Source organism: Emydura macquarii, unplaced genomic scaffold (genome assembly GCF_026122565.2).
Source record: "Emydura macquarii macquarii isolate MOO-44397 ecotype Brisbane River unplaced genomic scaffold, CSIRO-AGI_Emac_v2 contig_1253, whole genome shotgun sequence".
NCBI lineage: Eukaryota > Metazoa > Chordata > Testudines > Chelidae > Emydura > Emydura macquarii.
In genome coordinates, this window is record NW_027131390.1 from 80,423,087 (window position 1) to 80,439,342 (window position 16,256).

Below are 16,256 nucleotides of genomic sequence, written 5' to 3' on the forward strand. Positions count from 1 at the left end.
TGGGAAATTTTCTGACAAAAATCTCAACAGCAAAAAAAATTGTGGGACAGTTTCCTACTCAGTTTTGCTTGAGACAGCCAAAAAGTAACTCAAATATGAATACAGTCAGAAGTTGTCTTTTCATCGTCTATAGTAATAAATGGCTAATGAAGAAAAAAATTACAGCTAATCAAGTGATTCAAAAGAAGAATCTTATCAGACTTGAGTATATGAATAAACTAATCTTGTAGCAATAGTTTATTGCTTTGTTTTGTGCACTTACAAACAGGAGAATTACTTATCTTTCTACCATTGGTTGCCTTCATTCCATAGTAAAGACAGGATATGACTCACCACTATACTGACCATGAAGCAAAAAATCAGAGGTCAGCCATATTCTACAACAATTGACGTTCCCAAGAGGTTTTGAGGAATGAACATTTCAGGAATCCATTATGGAGCTCACAGAGACAGGAGGAGGTCTTGTGGTTAAGGCACAGTACTGGAACTAGGAGAGAGAGCGTCTATTTCTGGCTGTCTTACTGACTTCATGTGTGACCTTGCACAAGTCATTAATATCTCTTTGTCTTGTTTCTCCAATGGAACAAGGATAAAATCGTACTTCCCTACCTCACACCTTTGTAACGCAAAAATAATCATCTGAAAGATTTTCAAATATTACAGTGATGGAGTCCATATCCATACTTAGATAGATAGAGATAATCAGAACAAAATGTGTATTCAAAAGAACAAGTCACAACCTAAAGTCTGGCCTTTCACCCTGCCCATCCTAGAAAAGAGACCACCTATATTGTACCATCCCTGGTACCTTGTGGATCGTCTCAGATTCCTAATTTTTATAATAGTAAAAATTATTCTCCTCTTGAATTATGGGGTCAATAACTTGATAAGACACTCAGACCTTTTCCTGCCCACAACACTTGGGTTCCCAAACACTGCCTGCCACCACCCAGTTCACCACAGCGCTCAGATGAATTCACACAATTTAATAAGAAAGCTGGAAAATGAATGGAGAATGATCCATTCCAGTTCTGACTAATTCCAGCAAAAGTATTTCACGCAAACATGTGTGAAAGTGGTGATTGAAACCAAAAAATTCTACTTCTTCATGATGATAGCATTCAGCAAATCTCATCCAAAGTTGAATCACTTGAGATCCCAGATTGCTTCTTCTGTTTTAAGGAACTCTTTCAGATTGTACCAACAAAATCATGTGAATCCACAACTGTTTTTTAGGCATGGAGAGCAAGAATCTCATATATTCACCCATCCCGACAGGAAATGTACCTAATCCTATATAGAGAGACACTAGATTCACTGCAAGGATTTTGTGCCTCCACCTATAACCTTGCCCCATGTTCTTTCTAACTGGTCAAAGCCATGTGAAATGTCCTGGCCCACTGCTCACAGAAACAGTTAATTCCTCCTAGACATGGAACATGGCCTGCTGTCCTCGTATCTTGAAACATGCTGTAATCTGGCATGTTCTCAAAAAACTAAATTCAGACACACTGACATAGCTAAATATTGTGTAGTCTAGAACATCTTATCCCTGGCAAGGTTATTATGTAAGTGATTGCAAGCAGACTGTAGTATCCTCTGGCCTTCAGTGATAGCCTCCATCCCTCCAGTCAGACTTCAGGCTGGTTCCTGTCAGACAGCCAAAACTGATGGATGATGTCCTTATGATGAACAGTGGCAAAACAATGGTGCTGAAACTTCTAGAACTGTCAGCCATTGTGGATACTATAAATCACAAGATATTATTGCTTGACTTGTATATGTCACAATGGGAATCAATGGGATGTATCTAAACTATCTATTCTTTCTTCTCTCAAAGATCCTGAGAGTCATAATAAACAGCTGTTTCTCTCCTCCCTGTGAACTTTGACCTATACACTCCCAGAGGGTGGAATGGTTAGGGGACATAGGGCTGATAGAGAACCCATAAAATGCAATCTTTCAGTGACTTCATTGTGTTTTGGATCAGGCCTAAAATGAGATGACAAAAGGGATATATTGCCAGTAAATGCACACAGCTCTGTTACCTTTTTATTCAAGTCAAGAGTGCAGTCTGCCTGATATTTTACCCCATAAAGTAAATTAGAGTAAAGAACAGCTGGCTCTAATCGAATCCAGGAATGACCAAAGAAATGACAGAAGAAAGAATCTCTAGATATTTCTTTAGGTGCTTTACCAAAATCTTCTCAGTTTCTTTCCATAAAAACTGGAGATTACAGACAGGGTACTTACTAGTGAGATTGCTAGCCATAAATAACCCATCTGTCAGTGTGATACTGTCACCCTGTTCTTCTAAAAGGAGGAATTAACAATCTTCTCCAATTATAGACACAGTGTCTCCTCACTAGAGATACATATAAGTTCAATTTATAGGTTTGAGCCAGAAGCTTCCTAAGTATCTGCAGCATGTAAGTCTGTGAAACATTGTTACATGCCCCAAAGACTTATCTCTTATAGTCAGTCATCTAGGCTTAAAAACTGCCTTTTTCACCATAGATAGAAAGAAATCTGGTGTAAAATATAAAATATCTTTCTCCATCCTGCACATCACTCTGCTCTATAATAAACTGGCTAAAAACCCAATCAAGTAAATTATATTAACTGTGAAAGTTTGGTTGGCATAGCTATGTTATAACTATTCCAACCTAACTTCCAGGGTAGATGCAGCTTTGTTGACAGAAAATTGTTTCAGGTGACATAACTGCCACTGCGGGGGTAAGAGTGTTCCTACACCAACAGAAAAACCCTTTCCAGTGGTGCAAGCTGCATCTACACTGAAGGGTTATGTTGGCATAGCTACAATGATGTGGCTTTGCATAGTGTAGAGATATGCTAAGGCATGTACCTCAGTATTAGATAGGTTAGCTAAGGAAAAGCATGTGGAGTTTCCCTTCGCAAATACTCCAAGCATTTGATTCTGCACCTATTAAAGTCAATGGAAAAAATCCCATTGACTTAAATGGTGCAGGATTAGGCACATAATGCATATCTTACGTGCCTATGCTTATCCCTGCCTCTTCGAATGTTGGTATACCTGCCTGCCCTCATAAACAGGTTTGACTCTCACTCTAGGGGAGGGATGCTAGGCAAAAATAAGTTTGGGTGAGCCATCCTCATAATATAGTTAGTGCCATCTCTTCTGCAGGAAGTCCATATTTGATCACATCAGTATCAAAAAGATTGCTTGAACCATTGGAGAAAAGACAGAAACAGAGTTCAAGAAGGACCCCTGACTGTCACTAGGACTAGTGTATGGCAGCAGGTACTTCTTAGGGAATCAAAATACACACACACACACACACACACACAAAAGGAGACTGCATCCCTCAGGATTTCCATCCAAAGTCAAGCCTGTGCCTGACAGAAAGAAAAACTGGACTTCCAATAAGTTTGAATGCAGTACCGCTGAATACGAAACACAAATTATATACCACGCCTGCCCCAATGAACATGCAACATGTAAAAGTGATATAGCTTGAAATGGTAAGCAAAAGTACATGGTACACGATACTGTGGGGCAAGTAGAGCGAAGATAAAAACAAAGAAATGAAACACACTCTGTCAGGTTTGTACAACAAACACCCCACTTGTTGGATATAATCAAAGATAACCCAGTACAGTTCTTCTGTTTCCTGCCAGCCACTATTGGATCATAAATAAAGGTTGAAAAATAACGCAAGTTGTGTCACACTACATGAGCCAGAACATGTCCGTAAATACCTGTTAGAATGGTGCAAAAAAAACCTGTGACTAGTCCATACAGTCCAAACTATAGTCCATACTAGTCCAAACAGTGGTTAACCCTGATATATTCATCATTTACTCCATAGTAGTATTTGACTTTACTGCTGTGTTTGTGGGTTTTCCCATCATGAGTATGGTCCCACAAATAAAGCAGTTATGGAAAGGGCTGCTCTAGCCAGTATCCTGATTTGCGCCTATTGGAGTACTTCCCAAGTGTCTTGTGTGGGATAGAAATTGATGGCATATAAAAAAAAACTGTTCAGTAGTTCAACAGAAAATCCAAAACCAACATGGCTCATCATGTACATTATTATTGACTCAGACAATAAACATGGGCCACTTTTCCTAACTATTAATTGTATCTGTCACTAGCCAGCATAAAAATATGCTGGTTGTCTGAGGTTAAACCTCGTAGATAAAGCTCATTCTATTGTCATAAATCCTTGTGCACCAACATACATGTGAGGTTGACATCCAATAGGGCATTCCTGGAAAAGCTTTGAATACCGGTCATCTGATGGTATATCTACACTGCTATTAGACACCTGCAGCTGGCTCGAGCTAAGATACCATTTAATTGCAGTGTAGATGTTTGGGTTTGGGCTGGAGCCCAAACTCTGGGACTTGAGCCTGCATGTCTACACCACAATTAAACAGCCTCTTAGCCCAAGTCCCATAAGCTCAAGTCAACTGGCATGGGCCAGCTGTGGGTGTCTAATTGAAGTGTAGACATACTCATAGTAAGTTATGCAGCTGGATAGCCTCACCACCTCCAAAGGACTAATCTTCTAGCCAATTTGAATAGTAGGCGTACTTGCCTTTCTAGGTTGCTCCTGATCATGACACAGAGTTTGACATAGAGAGTCATCCCCTGTGTATGATTTTAATTTTTCTCACTAAGGACGCCAAATAGATCAGTCAAACATTATATGACATACAGTGGTTGCAAAGGAAAGGAATGAATTTGTGCTGCATGACTGCCAAAGAACAGAGCTAAAACCCATAGTAAAGAAGTATGATAGCCTTGTGGGGAGATCTGCGTCTCCTGACTTACACTTGCATACCACGCTGGGGAAGCCTCTAGAGGTTCAGTTGCAAAAAAACATGAAAACCTTGTTTTGCTGAACAGAGCACAGTGGGAAGAGATTACTGAGGTATTAGAGCATAGAGGTAGAAGAAAAGAGAAGGGGAAGAAAAGAGAAACTAAAACACACAAATGTATAAACCTTCTCTTGATAGATTTTAGTAGTGTTGGGGGTCTATCACCTAGAATGCTGCTGTTTTGAGAGCAGTTCCTATCCATGTTGCACTCTGTGTTGTCAACTTCCATGATTTCATCACAAGTCTTGCAATTGTTAGAGTTTTTCTTAAAGCTCCAGCTTCTGGAGTCAGATAACTACAAGAGAATCTCGGCTTTTTTTTTTTTTTTTTTTTTTAAAGAATAAGTTTTTAGTCCTCCTGGTCACAGAAAAACTTGTAAATCAAAAGAACTCCAACTCTATTTTAAAAAAATGCACACAATTTTTGAGTACTTGACTCCTGATTATTGAACACTTTGGGTTGGCAATTCTGGGTACTCTATAAATATTAAAGCATGATTTCCCAACTCACCAATCTAACAAGAGATGTAACTCCATTAATTTGAATACTGTTATTCTGGATTTATAGTAGTGTGAGATCAGAATCAGACCTTTCTTTTTAACTTCTTGCTAAAATGCTGAACCAAATATTTTCATAAAGATCAGCATGGATTAGAAAAGAATAAGGAACTTTTAAGGCTGATTGAAAGAATAATCTAAAACGTAATTTACCACTATTTAAAATACGATCAAGTACAATGTAAGTGGTGAGGCAATTCTGCTTTTAGTAGTATTGTATATATCAATGTTCTAACAAATTTTTAACTCTTTTTAAGTCAAGAATTTAGGCTGTAATTTCAAAACTGCCTTAATGGAGTTAAGCACCCAACTCCCATCACAATTAAATGGACTTTGGGTGACCATTTTCCTTTGACCATTGAAAATCATAGCTTCAAATCATAAATACTTTTAATATCTGATGTATAGTATTGATTGTATTTTAGGGTATAATCTCTCTGGGGCAAGGACTGTCTCCTCTTACATGTTTGTACAGTGCCTAATACACTTTGGGTTCTATTGAAATATGAATATCTAACAAATAGGCAATAGTTTAATATCTTCATATTCAGAATAAATTAATGATCTTTACACTTTTCTCTAAGTAAATCAAAAATATTCAGAAATATTAACTAAACCAACAAACATGCTCTGCCCAGCTTTTAATTAATAGTAAAGTACAATTCTTTGGTAACTAATACAAATAGAAACTGAAGCGAAGCAGACTCATCTTGAGGCTGTGCTTCTGTGTGTCTAACAACACAAAAACATTTCACGTATAGCACATCTGAATTGAAAATATGTTGATATTTCATGTCATAAAATTTGTACTCTTTTAAATTACATTAAAATGGGAGCGTAACAGAAACAGAGATTAATAATTAAACACTTCAAAATATTAACTTATTTTCTTTAGTCACGTGAACAGAGACCAAGATAATTTAAAAACAAACATTTTAAACTTTTCAGCCACCAGACTGTTGATCTAATATATTTAGGTATCAGTTTTGCTGTATTATTCAGAACATGATAAATGTTGTAAGTGATATCAACTTGTTAATACTTGTGGAGATAATCATACTAAAATAAATAGAACAATTGTACTTTAAACAGTATCTGGTTATATGTGGTTAGACATTAGTAACAGAGCTTTACAGGGGTTTTTTTGTATTTTATATTTTGTTTTCTTTTGCTTCTTGTTGAATTTTGGCTTCTTTGAAGATGTATACATTGGTGTGATAGTTTCCTAAGGCCATAAATTGTTAAACTTTTTGTATAAATATGTGTTATAACATTGTGTTCTCTGTTATTTCACAGTAGAAGCTGTATTGATTTCTGTTAGCAATCATAGAAACATTTCAAAAGCAATTAAAGGTACTAATGTTTCATTTGTAAATCATAGCTTGGCTTTGGTGGACAAATAGCTACATGTCAGAAATGTGCATATCCCTGTTCTCTGTTAACAAGGCAAGAAATAGCAGTTAAGAACCTCTTTATGCAATAGGAATGACCGCACAGACCTTTATTGTGCTGAAATAAGAAAATATACAGTGAGGACTGAATGTTATGACGTGTTGAATTATTTTAAATTGCATTCTATACAGAAATACCTATTGATACAATTATTTACATAAAAAAAGTGCATGTGCACACACCATAAAAGAAAAAGAAGTGGATCAATAGACTGCGTTAATAGCAGGAAGGCAAAGTCTGTTCACATTACTCATATGATTAGTCCCATTGGGTCATATTCAGATATGTATGTGCAAATCACCCTAAAATCTAAGAAAACTGTACAATAAGGGAGAATATGGCCCATCAAATACAATGGAACTCTCTGCATAAGTGAAAAACAAGCAGGAGAATTTGGCCCATTAAATGCAATGGAACTCTCTGCATAAGTGAAAAACAAGCAGGATGTCCAAGAAGTGGACAGTGCATAGTAACTTATGTGGAAGTCCAGTTTCTGAATACAATGAGTTTACTTAATGGGTGGGCATCGTTTCCATTGAAATCAATGGTAAAATTTCCATTACCTTCAGAGGAAGCTGAGAAAGGTTAATGCTGAACAATTTAGCATATCTCATCCATAATGACCAAGCTGTAAGTAGAATCCTTGTCTTCGTTCCATGAACAAAATTAATATTGTATCTTTGGGGAATTCTGAGGTTCTAGTTCAGGTAAACTCCTGTGGACCTGAATAACAGATGAGCTGGGCTGTACATTTCTAAATTAAATACATTTCACTTTAAAAATGGGCCTACTGCTGAAAAGTACTTTGAATACTACTCAGGTATCTATTGTATTTTACAATATTTATTTCAGTGAGATCACCTGTTTTACTAAGAGTAATCCTGGTTAAAATTGATCAGTATGGTATAGATATAGGAATCCAAATAAAGAGATGAGATTCAGTCAAGACTGATTCTCTTTCTAGTTGTTCTCCCATCCTTAATTATGTCTAGGATTGACAGAATTTGATTTTTTTTTATAATTTTGATGGATAGTATCAATGTTTAAAATAAACACTTATCAATTTAAATTTTCACATTTATGCAAAATTATAGGTTTTAAGCATTTTTTCTATTTTTATCTATTTACATTTTCAGTTGTGGGAAATTATGGGGGTCAGACAGTAAATACTTAATGACAGTAGACACTGAGAGTCAAAAAGTTAAAGCTTTGTAATCACTAAAACAAATAGCCAACATCACAGGTCAAGATATACAAAGTAAGTGTATTTAAATCAAATTCTAATAAGTTCTCAAACAGCATTTTTCTTACTTTGCCTATTTGTAAATTTCTATTATTATCAATGGAAATATTTTTTGTCAGGATATATATGTTGAAATCAATATTTACTGACATTTACCTATAAAAATCTAATCCTTCTAAGCTTAATTATATCTGTTGCAATATATTTATACATGTTCTGATTCTATTTCCTATAATGCAAAAAAATTTAAAAAATTGTTTGTGGAGACCCGACTAGTATTCAGATAGAATGAACTCAATCAATAGAGAGAACAGCTATTTGATCCTATATTTTGCTCAAATTACAAGTTCATTAAATTGGATGAATTGGAAATATTCTGAACAGCCTTGCTACCCACCACTATTTTATGTCAATACATTCATATTGGGAACGAAGAAAACATTACAAGTTATATAAAATTATTTGCATGGTATTAATATGAAACTCTTACATTTTTCTCTTCAGGTCCTAAAGGGATTTCCAGAATGCTTACAAGCTGACATTTGTCTACACCTCAACCAAAACTTGCTTCAGAACTGCAAAGCTTTCCGGGGGGCCAGTAAAGGTTGTCTCCGAGCGTTAGCTATGAAGTTTAAGACAACCCATGCTCCTCCTGGGGACACCTTAGTCCACTGTGGTGATGTTCTCACAGCGCTTTACTTCCTGTCAAGAGGCTCCATTGAAATCCTCAAGAATGACATTGTTGTAGCCATTCTTGGTATGTATTTGCAAACTAAGGAGATGGAATGTTGTCTTTCTGCTAGCACATACTGCAGAGCAGTAGACTGAAAAGAAATGTCCATTGCCATGCTCACTGTGAATGATTCAGTCACTTTAATCTAAAATTGAGCTGCTCAATGACTAATTTAGGAGTACAATCTACATAACATCCTAACCCCATGGTCAGGGAGGGGCCTGTCTGCATCACAAGTGACTGTGCTGTACAATGGAAGGGGTAGGGTCTGGGGAGTTCATGCAGGCAGTGGAGAATCCCTGTGCACCAAAGAGCCCAGCTGCCTGTGCATTTACAATTTAGGGGCAGGGATGGAGGAGATCCACAGGCTGTCCCCACATATGAAGGGCGTTGCAGAGTGAGGCACGTGGGTCAGAAGCTATTCCATTCTGGATGATGGTGTGGCAGCCTTGGGAAAATAATTGCTTCTCTTGAGGCTCTAGTGCACAGCCCAGCTACTTGGGCTTTCCTCTGCAAACAGGATTTCAGTCTTAGAGTTTGGGTTCTTTCTTAAAATCTAATAAAAACCCCTTCACTGACAAAACACTGCTGTTATTCTTGCTATGGGTTTTTTTAAGTTTCAATAATCTGGCTAGGTAGGAGTGTTGCAGAGAAGCACTCCACCCTAGCTGGAACTCCCCCTCAGCCTAATGGTGGATTTTTGAATTAGTTACAAAGAAGTCACTATTAGCTTATAGTAGTTTTTCAAAAAGCAAAGCTGCACAGATTACTGGAGGAATTACTAAATGTTTCTTAAATTTAGCCAGGGGACAAAAGTATAAAGCAGGATTGAATATCTTACAGGTTTTTGGTATTATTGGAATACACAGTAACTATAAAAGAGTCATCCAGAGATATAGCTTCTGGAGTGCATGGTAAAATAAGAAATCTAACTTCAAGGATGTAACAGAGAGGAAAGTGTGAACAATTAGTAAATATTTATGTCACTGACTATGAAGTATCAAATAGCAGTATGTTACTGATCTGTTTTTGATTAATCATTTGCTAGTGCTCTGCATGGTACATATGTGGATAGAATGCAAAAGTATTTCATCTTAAAATATATGAAAATAATTGTAATCCTCATAGTCAAGAGAAAAAAATGAGGGAGTTATTTTTATTTTATTGGATTTTGTGCTATGCAGATGATAGGCTTTTATGCTTGATTGCTGGTGCACTGGTCAACAGGAGTTTGACAGCAAGAATGTATTTATTATTTATTTTACTTATTTGTGTTCTGGTAGCCCATTGGAGTCATGGCCCCGGACCCCATTGTGCTAGGCGCTATAAAATACAGAATAAAATTATAGTCCCAGCCCCAAGGAGGTTATAAATTAAGTATATCACAAGAGACAACAGATAGATAGATATAAACACATGGGAGAGAACACATCAACAATAAAACAATATTGGTCAGTATGATGCACTGGTTTAAATTAACCTGCAATAAAACTGCATTGAAAAAGAACAAAAATAAATAATATTTTGCCATAAACTTCTTGGACCCTGCTATTGCCTCCTGCAGAAAGGCACAACAATTTATATGGAAAATTCCTGTTGATGCATCCTTCTGTCCACTCGAAAAGGTTTGCAGCCACACACATGGCATGGCCAAAACCCTCTACACTGTGTATATGTCCCCGAATCCTCAAAGAAATCAAGGGATGTGAGGAAGTCTGAACAGTTGCTTCCCAGGTCCCCTCCTTTTCGCAGCATGTCTCATTCAGGAGCCAAGCTATGCTATCACTACTGATCTATTTGCCGTGGCTCACTAACCCTTTCTCAGAAGGAAAAGAGAGGGAGATAATGTGTTCAGCATTATAATGGAAAATCCAGTGGTTCTAAAGAGTATAATGCTGCCTAGTTGGGCTGCTCCCAGTTCCTCCCTCTCTGGTCTGCCAGTCCCCCCAAATTTGCAGAACCCCAACCATGCAGTATTTTGTGGGGGGCCTTTTGTTACATTGTTGGGTGGGGGGCAAGGTTAATAGGATAGTTTATAGGTATTGGCTAACCCTTTCCAGGTTTGCAGGCCAGAGCTGAAGGGTATTTATGATAATTTTGTCCCCTCTGTGCCTGACAGAAAAGGGGATTATAGGGCAGAAAGAAATGCCAACATTTCATAAATGGCCACTGATTCACTGAATTTGGATACCCAACTTCAAACACTCTGGGGCCTATTTTCAGAGGAGCTGAGCATCCACAACTTTGTTTTGAAGTAAAATGGGCACTCAGCACTTTTGATAACAAGATGCGAACTGTCTCAAGATGGGCACCCAAAATCAAAGTTCACTTTTGAACATGTTGGCCAAAATCTTTGTAAATTGTTGAAAGATGGATAATGGAAATGAATTCCGGACCCATTTCAATCTGAGGGCTGATCCCGACAAACCTCTGCCTGAATAAGTTGTGGAGTTGTTATAGAGTTCCTGGAACACCACAGTTCCCAGAGAGGAGCAGGATGCAGTAGGGAACTTAATAAAGGTGGTAACTTCCTTATCAGAGGGTTCTCTAGTTGCTACTTAAGTCATGGCTCTTTGTGTCTATGTCTTCACTGTACATAAGGTATGAAAGATCAGACCCAGATTTTGGAAAAAACAAACAAGTACACTACTAATGACAATCTTAGTAAGAAATAAATACTTTAAATGTGTCAAAGTTGAAGGAAAGCAGAGTTGTAAAAGTATCAGCATGAAAACAACTCTGTTTAAGGGACTGCTGTCTCTTGAGGTTTTGAATTATTGTTTAAAATTAATTCTAACATTGAAAATTGAGTCAGCTTCTTCCACTGCGAGATCTTTGGGGAAAGGATTATGTCATCATATATATTTATTCGTTTGCTAGTACAATGTGGCCTCAATCCAGATTGGGAGCTCTTGGCATTTCTGTAGTTTAAAATTTACGTTATCAAGAACAATATTATTTACTGCTCTAGATTATATTTTGTTACAAAAACAGGCTGGTAGAAATGCATGTATTCTGTTATGGCACGATTAACACAGAACTGATTCTAAACTGAATTAAAAAGCAAAGCTGCACAGATTACTGGATGAATTACTAAATGTTTCCAGATTTTCCTCTCGCTTACTCCAGTTTTATACCAATGTAACAACTCCACTGATTTTGATGGAATTACTTCCTTCCCTACAGTGGTGTAAATGAGGATAATCAGGATTAAATCAGGATTATCACTTCATAAAGAATCCCATATTCTAAGTTTCCTGAAGAGGTATGGGGTACATTCATTTTAATGGCTTTCTCATAATTAAAATAATAATCTGATTTTGTTTCTGCAGGCAAAAATGATATTTTTGGAGAGATGGTACATCTTTATGCAAAGCCAGGGAAATCAAATGCAGATGTGAGAGCTTTAACCTACTGTGACTTGCATAAGATCCAGCGAGAAGACCTACTAGAGGTTTTGGATATGTATCCTGAATTTTCTGATCTCTTTCTCACCAATCTAGAACTGACTTTTAATCTGAGACATGAAAGCTCAAAGGTACATACAATAGATGTTATTTTTTCTATGATTTTCTTCAGTGTGTATGTGTTAAGTCACAAAACAGAGACATTTCTGAAGAATATAAATTCTGGCTCTCTTCTTACACCAAAGTTAATGGAGTTATAATGGTGTGAGAGTGGAATCAGTTCCATATGATCAAAACTGGAAAATTACAAATGAAAAACAAAGGTTAACAGAATTAAAAGCAAAAGGTTTGAGGCCAAATTCTGTTCAAGAAAATTTACCTGTGTGGTCCCAGAGACGTGGATTAGACCCAGCAGAAATTAATCAGATGACTCAGGTGATGTTAAATTACCAGGATTTGGTATTCAAATAATATTAAGGTTTCAACCAGGGGGATTTTGAATATTTTGATACACCCATTAAAAATATTTTTTGTAATAAACATGGATATAAACTTAACAACAAGAGGAAATTGGTTTGGAAGGAATAAATGGGCCCAAAGAATCAAAGATGTTAACAACATCCTGTCACTCTCCAACATTAAACAGTGTTAAACAAGGTTTGGGGGTTTGGTATACAGAGATCTCAGCTGGCGTAGTACCATGGCAAATACATAATTAAAAATATTTTTAACCTTTTACTAAAGATACAGAAAAAAATGGGAGAAGTTGCATTATTTGTCAAGTATGTAAAGTATTAAGTAAAGCTTTCATTTTAACATCATCCCTTGTTCCCTTTATATTTAGACGTATAGAGTTTTTAGAAGGAAACCCCTCATCTGACATTACTATCTTTAATACCATCTAAAAGACTAACTGTCCTTTTTGGGGAAAAGGGAGGAAGTTAATTGAGATGGGCTGGAGCTGTTGTTACTGAAGTCTAATCCTCTTTCCTAGAAGACAAAACAAGACACAAAAGTGGAGAGGAAAGAATAACAAAGATAGAAAATGCAGCTTCTGTCTCTGATGTTGAATCTCTCTTGCAACTGCACTGCTGGAAAAACACAAGCACAGCACACAGTCTTATCAGTCACTCTGAGACTTGGCAAACTCATACCAGTATAAGGCTGTTTAGGGCATTGCTTTTAACTGCCTCTTTCTGGTCACAGGCTTACAGTAGTGTTGCAAAATTTACAATCTTTGCTGGCTAAACTAGATTCTTATTAGACAGAAGGCAAAAGGAGAGGGAGAGGAAAGAGAAGAAATATGATGGAGAAGGAAAAGGACACCCAGGGGTGGAGGATCCAGGTGTGATAAGTCTCACATTCCAGGTGGTGGTTGGGATTTAGCTGGAGCCAGGTAGAGGTGGCAATATGTTCTGGTTCCCTCTTTTTGGCCCAACCTGGTCAGCACATCTTTCAGGATTAGGATGAAGATCCAGGAGACCATGGGTTAGCGGCTATGATGGTGAAGCTTGCTCCTTCTCCTTCTCCCATCTTTCAGTCAGCCAGTGTTCTGGTACCCAGATTTTCCCCTGAGGTCTCTTTCTTTTTTTAAGAACTCCAAAAGGGATTGCTGGGCAGAATAGGCCATCCAGTCATTATTTTATCCACCATGTAGGCCTAATTTCTAACACACCAGTTTTAGTTCATTGATTTCTGGGTTCCCATGCATCTCTCGTTTACCAGGCATGATTTAAAACATAGCCTTGAATTATCTCAGTAGTCCTTTTTGTTTGGCCTAATTCAGCCTTTCTCTCCCTTTTGCAACTTTTCCTATCAATATTTATTGTTAGTGGTTATTGTGACAATTTATAAACTTACTTCTTTTGTAGCTAAAACAAATCCCAAGCAGCTGCTGTTATATGATTGTTCAAAAATAAACCAGCTCTTATCAGTTCTTTGCCTCTATGCCCAGAATGGTAAAGACGGGAAAAACTTTCCCCTTCTTTTTGCCGCTTAGGTGCTTATACATTCAAAGCTGCATATTTACACAAACTGTAAACATTTTATGCACCAATGGTCAAACTTTGTTACCTGGAGAAATTTTTTTAGCCTACCTGATGGCATTTTTACCCATATGTATTGCCTTCTTTTACCAAGGAGCAATAAGACAACGTTTTTTAGGAATCACTTTTGCATTTATGAGCCATTTGGAACAGCCAAAGGTAGTAAAAATTAGCACGCATTTTTAGTCTCTGACAGACCTTGCCAAACTTTTCCACCACCAACATTTGTGAGGGCAGCTTAGCCCGCCATGAGGATCTCATCTGTGGAACAACAACAAAAATTGACATCACAATCAAAACAGAAAAAAACTGCAAAACCCCCAAAAAACACCACCACCAAAATGTTGCAAAAACAAGGGGGGAGAAAACCATTTTAAAAACGAAACAAGAAAAAAAACCATTGCAAAAACACAAAACCATCACAAAAAGTTTGGTGCTGCCACAGCCCTTAGTTCAGCTGGTTTGCAATTCAATTCACAGTTAATGCAGTAGCAGCCTTGAATTATGCTGGCATCTTGTTAACAAGCAGGAGAGGTGGTTACCCATGAAGGTAATTCAATAAAAGTTTGCTTTAGCAACTTAACCTTCAAAGATGCAAAATACTTAATGTTTGCCACTTTCTTTATGCTTTTATATGAAACTTTCAAATTATTATCAATTACAGAAACTACAAAGCTCAAAATAAATGAGAAAAAGAGAAGCAAAGCATGTGTTAAAAGGTTTAAAAATTAATAACTTTAATACAATCTCTTTTTTAGGAAAAATATAAAAATATTAATGCTTTGCTTTGCATGCTTTTGTCCTTTTGACATTCTAATATTTTAATTCCTTCTTCCCTCCGCCCTCCTCCCCCCAACCCATAAGTTAAAGGCTGAGCTTTCTCTTTTTTCTTTTTCAACACATTATTTGACAATTCAAATCGTTATACTCAAAATTCCTTTTGGCCAATCCCTTTTGTGTCTCCTTCATAAAAGCCATGTTTTTATTCTTTTCTCGCAATATCCTTTACACCATTTGCAGCATGCCCACACTTTTCCTCTACTTACAATTTTCCATTAATACACTGTTTAACTTCTGCATTATATCTAAAATTTCACAATTATTTCACAGTAAATTTCCAATATAATAAATCAACTTTGAAAATAATCACCTATTTGCCAAGATCACATCTTTGTTTTTTTGTTTAGATGGAACAAATGGACCCAAAGAGTCAAAATTGTTAATATGACCCTGTCGCTATCCAACATTAAAAAGTATTAAACAAGATTCAGGGTTTGGCATACAGAGACCTTAGTCTGCTTAGCAGCGTGGCAAACACATCATTTAAAAATGTTAACCTTTTATTAAAGATACAGAAAAGAAGGAAGGAAAAGATATCAAAGCATTTGAAATGTAGTGTTAAGTATAAAGGCTTTCATTTTAACAATATCCCTTGTTCCCTTTCCCTTTAGCCGTAGAGAACTTTTAGAAGGACCTGCATCTCCTCTGCTCTCCTTTCTCCACCATCTGACAGTCTTTAAGATGGTATTAAAGATGGTAAAGACTGTCCTTTTTGGGGAAAAGAGAGGAAGTTAGTTAAGATGAACTAGAGCTTTGGTTATTGCTGTTGTTGCTGAAGTCCAGTCTGGTTTCCCAGAAGACAAAACAAGACACAAACACACAAAAGGGGAGAGGAAAAAACAGCAAAGATAGAAAATGCAGCTTCTGTCTCTGGTATTGACTCTCATTTGCAGCCTCACTGCTGGAAAAACCCAGGCACAGACTTACAGCAACTCCAAGACCTGGCAAACTCATACCAGCATCAGGCTGTTTAGGGCATTGCTTTTGACTGCCTCTTTCTGGTCATAGCTCACAACAGAATTGCAAAATACACTGTCTTGGCTATCTAAGCTTGACAGAAGACAAAGGGGGAAGGAGAGGAAAGAGAAGAAATAAGACGGGGAAGGAAAGTAC

General features: G+C 37.1%; 1 protein-coding gene across 1 annotated transcript in view; it reads left to right on the forward strand.

The window, feature by feature from the left end:
* The window catches only part of KCNH7 (potassium voltage-gated channel subfamily H member 7), a 312,240-nt gene that overhangs the window by 268,032 nt on the left and 27,952 nt on the right, over positions 1-16,256 (forward strand). Inside the window, exons 10-11 of the mRNA XM_067549879.1 lie at positions 8,623-8,875; positions 12,184-12,389. Coding sequence (XP_067405980.1) covers positions 8,623-8,875; positions 12,184-12,389 — 459 coding nt within the window. The remainder of the gene's footprint in view (positions 1-8,622; positions 8,876-12,183; positions 12,390-16,256) is intronic.